This window comes from Entelurus aequoreus, linkage group LG19 (genome assembly GCF_033978785.1).
Source record: "Entelurus aequoreus isolate RoL-2023_Sb linkage group LG19, RoL_Eaeq_v1.1, whole genome shotgun sequence".
Taxonomy (NCBI): Eukaryota; Metazoa; Chordata; class Actinopteri; order Syngnathiformes; family Syngnathidae; genus Entelurus; species Entelurus aequoreus.
The window spans coordinates 14,911,670-14,924,047 of NC_084749.1; the positions used below are offsets into that span (position 1 = coordinate 14,911,670).

General features: G+C 35.7%; 1 protein-coding gene across 1 annotated transcript in view; it reads left to right on the top strand.

Annotated features, from left to right (window-relative positions):
- Positions 1 to 12,378, top strand: part of ghrhrb (growth hormone releasing hormone receptor b) — a 43,612-nt gene that overhangs the window by 9,133 nt on the left and 22,101 nt on the right. Inside the window, exons 3-4 of the mRNA XM_062027972.1 lie at positions 7,072 to 7,176; positions 9,996 to 10,087. Of these exons, the coding sequence (XP_061883956.1) occupies positions 7,072 to 7,176; positions 9,996 to 10,087 (197 nt within the window). The remainder of the gene's footprint in view (positions 1 to 7,071; positions 7,177 to 9,995; positions 10,088 to 12,378) is intronic.

Below are 12,378 nucleotides of genomic sequence, written 5' to 3' on the forward strand. Positions count from 1 at the left end.
ACAGTACCACATTTACAGGTGTGTAAATAATAAAGTAGAAAACATAATTATTGATAAAGTACCACATTTACAGGTATGTAAATAATACAAAAGAAAACATAATTATGATACAGTACCACATTTACAGGTGTGTAAGTAATAAAGTAGAAAACTTAATTATTGATACAGTACCACATTTACAGGTGTGTAATAAAGTAGAAAACGTAATTATTGATACAGTACCACATTTACAGGTATGTAAACAATACAAAAGAAAACATAATTATTGATACAATACCACATTTACAGGTGTGTAAGTAATAAAGTATAAAACAGAATTATTGATACAGTACCACATTTACAGGTGTGTAAGTAATAAAGTAGAAAACAGAACTGGTGATACTGTACCACATTTACAGGTGTGTAAGTAATAAAGTAGAAAACAGAATTATTGATACAGTACTACATTTACAGGTGTGTAAGTCATGAATTAGAAAACAGAGTTATTGATAAAGTACCACATTTACAGGTATGTAAATAATACAAAAGAAAACATAATTATTAAAACAGTACCACATTTACAGGTGTGTAAGTAATAAAGTAGAAAACGTAATTATTGCTACAGTACCACATTTACAGGTGTGTAAGTAATAAAGTAGAAAACAGAATTATTGATACAGTACCACATTTACAGGTGTGTAAGTAATAAAGTAGAAAACGTAATTATTGCTACAGTACCACATTTACAGGTGTGTAAGTAATAAAGTAGAAAACAGAATTATTGATACAGTACCACATTTACAGGTGTGTAAGTAATAAAGTAGAAAACAGAATTATTGATACAGTACCACATTTACAGGTGTGTTAGTAATAAAGTAGAAAACAGAATTATTGATACAGTACCACATTTACAGGTGTGGAAGTAATAAAGTAGAAAACGTAATTATTGATACAGTACCACATTTACAGGTGTGTAAATAATAAAGTAGAAAACATAATTATTGATAAAGTACCACATTTACAGGTGTGTAAGTAATAAAGTAGAAAACGTAATTATTGATACAGTACCACATTTACAGGTGTGTAAATAATAAAGTAGAAAACATAATTATTGATACAGTACCACATTTACAGGTATGTAAGTAATAAAGTAGAAAACAGAATTATTGATACAGTACCACATTTACAGGTGTGTAAGTAATAAAGTAGAAAACAGAATTATTGATACAGTACCACATTTACAGGTGTGTAAGTAATAAAGTAGAAAACAGAATTATTGATACAGTACCACATTTACAGGTGTGTAAGTAATAAAGTAGAAAACGTAATTATTGATACAGTACCACATTTACAGGTGTGTAAATAATAAAGTAGAAAACATAATTATTGATAAAGTACCACATTTACAGGTATGTAAATAATACAAAAGAAAACAGAATTATTGATACAGTACCACATTTACAGGTGTGTAAGTAATAAAGTAGAAAACTTAATTATTGATACAGTACCACATTTACAGGTGTGTAAGTAATAAAGTAGAAAACAGAATTATTGATACAGTACCACATTTACAGGTGTGTAAGTAATAAAGTAGAAAACATAATTATTGATACAGTACCACATTTACAGGTGTGTAAGTAATAAAGTAGAAAACAGAATTATTGATACAGTACCACATTTACAGGTGTGTAAGTAATAAAGTAGAAAACGTAATTATTGATACAGTACTACATTTACAGGTGTGTAAGTAATAAAGTAGAAAACGTAATTATTGATACAGTACCACATTTACAGGTGTGGAAGTAATAAAGTAGAAAACGTAATTATTGATACAGTACTACATTTACAGGTGTGGAAGTAATAAAGTAGAAAACATAATTATTGCTACAGTACCACATTTACAGGTGTGTAAGTAAAAAAGTAGAAAACATGATTATTGATACAGTACCACATTTACAGGTGTGTAAGTAGTGGTGTAGTAAACAGAACTACATATTAACTTAATTAAATGATGCGTTTAGGGACAAGCGGTGGAAAATGGATAGGTTAAATGATTCCCTCTAACGGTTGAATTTCAAAGAAATACCTCGAAACAATTTCCTATCTCTTTACTATTATCTACTTCCTGTACTTTATTATATGTTCTGCTTTCTGTACTTCACTATACTATTCTCTACTTTACTGTTATTCCTGTACTTTAATATTTTATACTATTCTCTAGTTTCTGTTCTTTACTATTCTCTACTTTACTGTTATTCCTGTACTTTAATATTCTCTACTATTCCCTAGTTTCTGTACTTTACTATTCTCAGCGTATTGTACTTTACTATGCTCTACTTCCTGTACTTTACTATTCTCAACTTCCTGTACTTTACTTTTTTAAACTTACTGTACTACTCTCTACTTCCTGAACTCCAGTATTCTCTACTTTCTGTTCTTAATTATTCTCTACTTCCTGTATTTCACTATTCTCTACTTCCTCTACTTTTTTTTCTTCCTGTACTTTACTATTCTCTACTTCCTGTACTTAATTATTTTCTACTTCGCATACTTCACCATTCTCCACTTCCCGTACTAATCTGTCCTTCCTGTACCCTAGCATTTTCTACTTTCTGTCCCTCACTATTCTCTATTTCCTGTACTATTCTGTACTTCCTGTACCTTACCATTTTCTACTTTCTGTTCTACACTATTCTCTACTTCATTTACTTTATTATTCTGTACTTTTTGTACTTTACTATTCTCTACTTCCTGTACATTACTATTCTTTACTTTTTGTACTTTACTATGTTCTACTTCATGTACTTCTGTATTTTCTATTTTCATTACTTCACTATTTTCTACCTTATGTACTTTACTATTGTCCACTTTCTGTTATTTCCTATTATTTACTTCCTGTACTTTGGTATTCTCTACTATTTTCTACATCCTGTACTTTACTACTCTCTACTTTCAATACTTTACTATTCTCTACTTCCTGTACTTTACTATTCTCAACTTTCTGTACTTTACTATCTACTTCCTGTACTCTACTATTCTCTACTTTCTGTGCTTTTACTATTCTCTACTTACTATTCTTAATTATTCTCTCCTTCCTATATTTCACTATTTTCGACTTCCTCTACTTTTTTTGACTTCCTGTACTTTACTATTCTCTACTTCTTGTACTTAATTATTCTCTACTTCGCGTACTTCACCATTCTCTACTTCCTGTACTAATTTGTACTTCCTTTACCTTACCATGTTCTACTTTCTGTCCCTCGCCATTCTCTACTTCTTGTACTGATTTGTGCTTCCTGTACCTTACCATTTTCTTCTTTCTGTTCTTTGCTATTCTCAACTTCCTTTACTTTATTATTGTGTACTTCTTGTATTTTACTATACTCTACTTCCTGTACTTTACTATTCTTTACTTTTTGTACTTTACTATTTTCTACTTCCTGCACTTCTCTATTTTCTACTTTCAGTACTTCACTATTATCTACCTTCTGTACTTTAGTATTATCTTGTCCCTGGTTTTACTATTTTCTTCTTCCTGTACTTCAATATTCTCTACTTCTGTTATTCATTATTTTCTACTTCCTGTACTTTAATATTCTCTACTATTTTCTACTTCCTGTACTTTACAACGCTCTACTTCCAATACTAAACTATTCTCTACTTCCTGTACTTCACTATTCTCTACCTCTATTATTCACTATTCTCTACTCCCTGTACTTCTCTATTATTTCTACTTCCTGTACTTTACTATTCTCTACTTTCTATACTTTACTATTCATTGCTTCCTGTACTTCACTATTTTCTACTTCCGGTGCTTTATTCTCTCCCTAATGTACTTTATAATGTTCTACTTCCTGTACTTAACCATTTTTCACTTTCCATACTTTATTATTCTTTCCCTATTATAATTTTTTTCTACTCCCTGTTCTTCACTTTTCTCCACTTCCTGTACTTAACTATTATTTTCTTCCTGCACTTTCCTATTCTTTCCTTGGTGTGCTTTTCTACTTCTTGTACTTAACCATGTTCTACTTCCTTTACTTCACTATTCTCTACTTATTATAATTTATTATTATTTCCTTATTGTACTTTATTATTTTCTACTTCCTGTTCTTCAGTATTCTCTACTTCCTGCGCTTTACTATTGTTCATTTTATATACTTTAATATTCTCTATTTTATGTACTTCCACGCTGCTATTTCCTCTGTGTTCTTTGACATATTTGGCTGTGCCACAAAGAGTAAGAAGACATGAAAGAAGAATGTTTCAATATTTATAAGATCTGGCAACTCAACTACCCAAGTTGTCTTTGTGTTTTTATTCCCATGTTGCTCTTATCTACCTGCTCTTGTTCCCTGCCTAGTTTGTGCTTTATCACTCCACTGTTTATTAACGGGAGGATATTGCAGTGTACGTATATCCCTGTGGTGCCATCATATCATTTGTAACAATATTATGGTAGCAGCGATGTTGAAAAATGCTTTATTGGACCACGAAAACGTGGTGTGTAGAAAAGTCGCAAGGGGACCAATACACACCTAGAATTGTAGAACATCCATTTAGATTGACGTTTAGCTATAATTTCATAGTTTACTCTCCATGGAAATAGCTATGTTTTTCTTGTAAATTCTCCTTAATGTTTATTATGTAATTTACATCATAAAATTCACTGAACAAGCAGCTTCATTTACTATTACCCACTAGTACTGTGATTGAACTGTGGTTGTTTTTAAAGGGCTTTATAAATAAAGTTGGTATGGTATGGTATGGTGCTAGTAAATATATGTAAAATTTCACATCTACATTACGCATCAAAGTATTTACTTTTATATCAACATCATCCATACACACTAAATATCATTTATTTTTATTTTTTTGTAGCAACATGGTCCAGGCTTTAGGGCAGTTCTGTCCAAAGTGCGGCCAGGGGGCCATTTGCGGCCCGCAGCTCATTTTTTAACAACCTGTGTTCGATTCTAAAAATCATAACAATTCAAAATAAATAAAAAACAACATAATGCAACAAGAAAAAGTTGCAATTTGGACTATAAATCTTTTTTTCTTTATCTTTTGTTACTGCTCAAAAAAATAATAATGAATCAAAATCAATGTTGTTATGAATTATTGACCTATTCACAGCTCCAGTTACGTCACATCAACAATTCCACTTTGAAATATTTATTGGGGGAAATATTGCATATTTTGTGTTCTTGTCGTTTAAAAAACTATGTTTTCTTTGACACAAAGGGCATAAAAAAACATCATATACATCTGAAGTTGATTTATAGACTTAAATGTTGAAAGTAAAAAATAACAATAAGTTAAAGTTAAAGTACCAATGATTGTCACACACACTAGGTTTGGTGAAATTTGTCCTCTGCATTTGACACATCCCCTTGTTCACCCCCTGGGAGGTCATTTTTGGTGATTTAACCCCCAATTCCAACCCTTGATGCTGAGTGCCAAGCAGGGAGGTAATGGGTCCCATTTTTATAGTCTTTGGTATGACTCGGCCGGGGTTTGAACAACCTACCGATCTCAGGGCGGACACTCTAACCACTAGGCCACTGAGTAGGCCTAGTGGTTAGAGTACCGTATTTTTCGGACTATAAGTCGCAGTTTTTTTTCATAGTTTGGCCGGGGGTGCGACTTATACTCAGGAGCGACTTATGTGTGAAATTATTAACACATTACCGTAAAATATCAAATAATATTATTTAGCTCATTCACGTAAGAGACTAGACGTATAAGATTTCATGGGATTTAGCGATTAGGAGTGACAGATTGTTTGGTAAACGTATAGCATGTTCTATATGTTATAGTTATTTGAATGACTCTTACCATAATATGTTACGTTAACATACCAGGCACGTTCTCAGTTGGTTATTTATGCCTCATATAACGTACACTTATTCAGCCTGTTGTTCACTGTTCTTTATTTATTTTAAATTGCCTTTCAAATGTCTATTCTTGGTGTTGGGTTTTATCAAATACATTTCCCCAAAAATGCGACTTATACTCCAGTGCGACTTGTACTCCGAAAAATACGGTAATAAAAAAACTAATAAATAATAAAAACTAATAAAAAAACAACATAACTACTTTTTTTTTAACACTTTTTTGAGTGGGGCCCTTTTGGGTCCCGGAGAACTTTAGTGGGATTTTTTTTGTAATGATAAAAATAATAATGAATTCAAATAATAAATAAATGATAAATGGGTTATACTTGTATAGCGCTTTTCTACCTTCAAGGTACTCAAAGCGCTTTGACAGTATTTCCACATTCACCCATTCACACACACATTCACACACTGATGGAGGGAGCTGCCATGCAAGGCGATACCAGCACCCATCAGGAGCAAGGGTGAAGTGTTTTGCCCAAGGACACAACGGACGTGACTAGGATGGTAGAAGGTGGGGATTGAACCCCAGTAACCAGCAACCCTCCGATTGCTGGCACAGCCACTCTACCAACTTCGCCACGCCGTCCCCATCAATGGTGTTATGAATTATTCATTTATTACAGCTCCAAATTCTTAACTTCAAATATTCCACTTGTATTGAATTTTTTTGGAAAGGCGGGGGAATAATAATAATAATAATAATTAATATTTTGTGTTTTTGCCATAAAAAAAAGAGTTGTCTCTGACAAAAAGTGAATACAACATTATTTATATTTTTAACTTTATAGCAACAGATAGACATGAAATTGATCTTGAGATTTACTGTAAGCCTTGAATAAGAAAATAATATATTGTTTTTAACAATTTTAACAACTGAGACTTTTTTGGGTCCCAGGGACCAAACCTGAGGGGAGCCATAAAAGTTTAAAAAAATCTATTGTACTGGTTTTGACAATGGAAAAATATCAAAATGGCCTCTGCATGCTTTAATTTTGGTGTGCGGGCCTCAGAGGAAAAAGTTTGGACACCCCTGCTTTAAGGGGTTAACACAAATCTCTTTTCATTTTTCAATGAATGTCACATGTAAAGTGTTTATGTGAAATGAATGGCATGTGTATTCCCTTTTGTGAACATTGTTTACCTTCCGTAAAGTGATTGTGGAAAAAGTGATGGATGTTATCATTCTCAGGGTGTCAAACAGAGTGGGACAACATTAGCTGCTGGTTCCACGCCGAGGTGGGACAGGTGGTCGCTGCGTCGTGCGCCAATATCTCCCAGCTGTTTCAGCAGCAAGGTACTGGACATCATATACAAACCATTGTCGTTTATTTGACAGGAACATTTGGAAGCAGAACAAGGTATAAAGTGTATTATCTGAGCTGGTGTACATTCTGTTTAGTACAGTATGTGGGATGCTTGCTGAAGAAATGATGCGCGAGATTGAAGTGGGAATAAAAGACGGCACATAGAAGAGTAAGAGTGTGTTTAATGGAAGGAACAGTAGGCGTAGGGTTGCTGTAGTTGACCTGATAACTTGATGTTAGTGGGTTCGTCCACCCCAGTGGATTTCCACCTCCACAGATGCTGAGAAATGTCAAGTGCTGGAGTACTGTTTACGTGGTATCAGGACCATTGCGGAGAAAATAACGAATTGGAAAATCAAAGAGTTCCTCGTCGGAGCCCAGAGCATGAATATGTAACGGGCACGTCTCGTTAAGTAAGGCAATGCTGAGAACGAGCAAACCTCCCTGGGGTTTCAGCCTTCGCCCGCCCATGCGCCCACCAATGCTGTGGCCTGAGGGCCTGCGTAACACAGGGTGTCCAAACTTTTTGACTTGCGGGCCGCATTGGGTTAAAAAAATGTTGGTCGAGGGCCTGCATGTAAAGTATATAAATAATACAGTACATATGTGCACATATTACACATCAATATCATGGCTATATAATTAATAATCCATATAGTTGGATATTAAGAGTATGTGAAAGTTTGACTCCTACCTTGTTTGCTTCTGTGACGATCTCTCCTTAAAGTGTTGTAATCATTTAGAAATATCAAGCAGCTAAAATGTGCCAAACATGAATAAGTGTGGAGAGTGTTTTGCATTTTTTCCAGCATGCTTCGTAATGGATTTAAATGGGTGTCATTTAGATTTTTTTATGGTGCAAGGACATTTTTATAATATCCACAAAGTTCAGTGAGCAGGTTGTGTTATGTATGACCATGTGTGTTGACATTTTGTGTTGGTTGGATTTCTTCTTTTTTTTTTTTTTGTACCATGTGTGACGATCGGTCACTTCCTTTCTGTTCGTCTCCTTGGTTTTTGTATTACTTCCGGTCAGTGCTCTTATTTTGTTAAATTTCCTGTTCCGCGGAGCACTGTTTTCCCTTCACCTGCCGTTGATTGGCAGCCGGTCCACACCTGCTGCCAATCAGCATATGTCTATTTATGTTTTCTCTCGAGCACTCTTCAGTGCTCGATGATAGACTTCTATGTTTGGAACAACTCTGCAAGACTGCTTTATTTTCTGTTTTTGTTAATTAAAATCATCTTACCTGCTCATCCTCCTCCTGGTTCTTGCATCTTGGGGACACACAAACTGCAGCCATGCGAGTTCCTAACACCATGACCAGGGAAGGTTGTCTGCATTGAGTCATATAACTACAGCAACCACAGACAGCCAATAAGAGCATTTTTTTTTTGTAGCAACATGGTCCAGGCATTAGGGCAGTTCTGTCCAAAATGCGGCCAGGGGGCCATTCGCGGCCCACAGCTCATTTTTTAACAACCCGTGTTCGATTTTAAAAATCATAATTAAAAAAAAAAGAAAAAAACAACATAATAAAGTGGATTAAAAGAGCAAACCGGTTACATGCAACAAGAAAAAGTTGCAATTTTGACTTTAATTCTTGTTTTCTTTGTCTTTTGTTACTGCTCAAAAAAATTATAATAAATCAAAATCAATGTTGCTATGAATTATTGACCTATTCACACATTTCTTTTTTTTTTTTTTGTACCATGACCAGGGAAGGTTGTCTGCATTGAGTCTTACAACTAAATGCTGCGCAGGCAGCCAATAAGAGCATAATTAAAGGTCCATCCATCCATCCATTTTCTACCGCTTGTCCCTTTCGGGGTCGCGGGGGGTGCTGGAGCCTATATCAGCTGCATTCGGGCCATTAATCTTAATTACCCTCACTGGCCATTGGATGGTTTCAAAAAAATGGCATCTAAGTCAGTCTTTTCTTGCATTTGGATCATTACAGACGCATGAATGCGCTGCTGTTGTGATGGTTCACTGCCTACCTGCAGAGCATCAGCGAGCTAAAAATAATTTCCCGTTGTCAATAGATTGCGCTTCAATATATTCTATACAGTAAGAGTTGTGAATAATTATTTTATTTGTTGTAAAGATTATTATTCAGTCCGTCCAGGATTTTGCAAGCGTTTTTTTTTGTGATAGTAGCGGCCTAAAATGCCTGATTGTGAGGCGGCATTTTCCAACAGCTGATGCAAAAGTTGCGATGTTTTCAGGCTTACATTGCATTCGATTTTATGAATTTGTAATCAATGAATTAGTTTTTTGTAACCCTTGTCCCGAAAAGCACAGTATTTCATCAAATCCCGACAAAATATGATTCATTGTCATCCTAAATTAAACGTACATTTTCCCTACCGAAAAACACGATTTAAAATACTGTTTATGTGTAACCCCGTGATTCGGACCTGGGTCGCCGGCATTAGAGACGAGCACGCTAACTACCGAGCTAAAAGCCTGGGCTATTAACCCGATAGCCTGCACTGTTTTTGAGGTTGTCAGGGAGTGGGGTTCACTAACGTTTACATGGCCCAGCCACACTGGCTGGCCTCCGTCGCAATGCAACGGTAACTCGCTAGCTAGCTAGCTAACACCTGTATCGTTACACTGCTAGTTGAGCTGCCTAAAACACAACGATTATTATCCCGGAATGAAAATAAAAACTTTGTCATTGTCTGCTTCTTTGACGTAAATAGAACATTAGTCCTGATTCATTGAGAGTTAAATTGGAGAGCCTTGCGATTAGTAAAGTTGATGGTATTCGCTTGACAAATTGATCGTACTGTTCTGTCCTAGGTTACATCTACAGGAACTGCACAGAGCACGGCTGGTCGGAGCTCTATCCAGCCTACACGGAAGCCTGCCAAGACATCCAATCAGAGCCACAGGTAGAGCACGGCAACTAAAAACATGCAAACATTTAATCTTTTATTTACATTGTTAGCCAACTGTAGAAAGCTCGGTGCATGAATGACGTCTTTATTGTTGTTGGGGTCAAAACATACAACTTAATTAACAGCTTTGTTAAATAAAGAGTATAAAATATCAAATAAAAAAAACATGTCAACAAGCATCATAATGTCTACTGTACCGTATTTTCCGCACTATAGGGCGCACCAGATTATAAAGCGCACCTTCAATGAATGGCATATTTCAAAACTTTGTTCATATATAAGGCACACCGGATTATAAGGCGCACCTATGCATCCATTCGATGGAGCTGCGCTAAAGGGAATGTCAACAAAACAGTCAGATAGGTCAGTCAAACTTTATTAATAGATTACAAACCAGCGTTCTGACATCTCTGTTCACTCCCAAAATGAATAAACAGCTGATTTACTCGTGTTACGGTAAATCAAACGTTAGTGCAATCACAATATAGTAACACTCGAAATAGTGCTGAGCAATAATAATATATCAATAACTCAATGTTGCTCAAACGTTAATGTCACACAACACAACACACAAAATGAACATGTAAAGCTCACTTTATGAAGTTATTCCTCATCCACGAATCCCTCAAATTCTTCTTCTTCAGTGTCCGAATTAAACAGTTGGGCGAATACGTCGAAGTCGTCATTAATGGAGTCAGTGTCGCTGCTGTTGTCTAGCAGTTCAGTGACAATTCCTGCCTTCCTGAAAGCTCGGACCACAGTTGAGACTGATATATCAGGCCAGGCATTTACGATCCACTGGCAGATAGTGGCGTATGTCATCCGGCGCTGTCTCCCTGTCTCGGTGACCGTGTGTTCGCCTTCTGTCATCCGTGTTCTACTGAGTGACTGATCGCTTTGAGTTTAAACTCTGCGTCGTAAGCGTGTCTCTTAATAGGAGCCATTTTGAGGTCTTTACATAAACACACAAATGGAAATGAAACGTCATACACTACCGTTCAAAAGTTTGGGGTCACCCAAACAATTTTGTGGAATAGCCTTCATTTCTAAGAACAAGAATAGACTGTCGAGTTTCAAATGAAAGTTCTCTTTTTCTGGCCATTTTGAGCGTTTAATTGACCCCACAAATGTGATGCTCCAGAAACTCAATCTGCTCAAAGGAAGGTCAGTTTTGTAGCTTCTGTAACGAGCTAAACTGTTTTCAGATGTGTGAACATGATTGCACAAGGGTTTTCTAATCATCAATTAGCCTTCTGAGCCAATGAGCAAACACATTGTACCATTAGAACACTGGAGTGATAGTTGCTGGAAATGGGCCTCTATACACCTATGTAGATATTGCACCAAAAACCAGACATTTGCAGCTAGAATAGTCATTTACCACATTAGCAATGTATAGAGTGTATTTCTTTAAAGTTAAGACTAGTTTAAAGTTATCTTCATTGAAAAGTACAGTGCTTTTCCTTCAAAAATAAGGACATTTCAATGTGACCCCAAACTTTTGAACGGTAGTGTATATCCCAGCATGCACCGCGCGCTTCTTCTTCTTCTACGGGGGCGGCTGCTTACCATAGAAGAAGAACTTCTTCTACGGGGGAAAAGAAGTTGGCGGCTGTTTACCGTAGTTGCGATACCTAAACTTTATGAAAATGAAGTTTAGGTTTGTTGTGGCTCAATATTGGTCCATATATAAGGCGCACCGGATTATAAGGCGCACTGTCAGCTTTAGAGAAAATTGGAGGTTTTTAGGTGCGCCTTATAGTGCGGAAAATACGGTACAAGTTAACGTGCAAGCAATAATACCTCTGGTATCGACACTACAGTTACATGGGTTAGAATGGGCACTATCGGAATCAGTATTAGAAATACTTTTTTAATCCCCGGAGGAAATTTGGGTGTTATTGTTGCTCTTTTTGTAAACAGTATACAGTATTGGGAACATTTTTAAAACAGATAATATAAAAAGCAATACAATAAACAAAGAGTACCAAGTAGGACTCCTATGATGTATGTACAAGACAGACAATGGCCTAAAAGCAATATTGGGATATACTGTATATTGCATCCTCCAGTGAGAACGATATACACTACCGTTCAAAAGTTTGGGGTCACATTGAAAGGTCCTTATTTTTGAAGGAAAAGCACTGTACTTTTCAATGAAGATAACTTTAAACTAGTCTTAACTTGAAAGAAATACACTCTATACATTGCTAATGTGGTAAATGACTATTCTAGCTGCAAATGTCTGGTTTTTGGTGCAATATCTACATAGGTGTATATAGAGG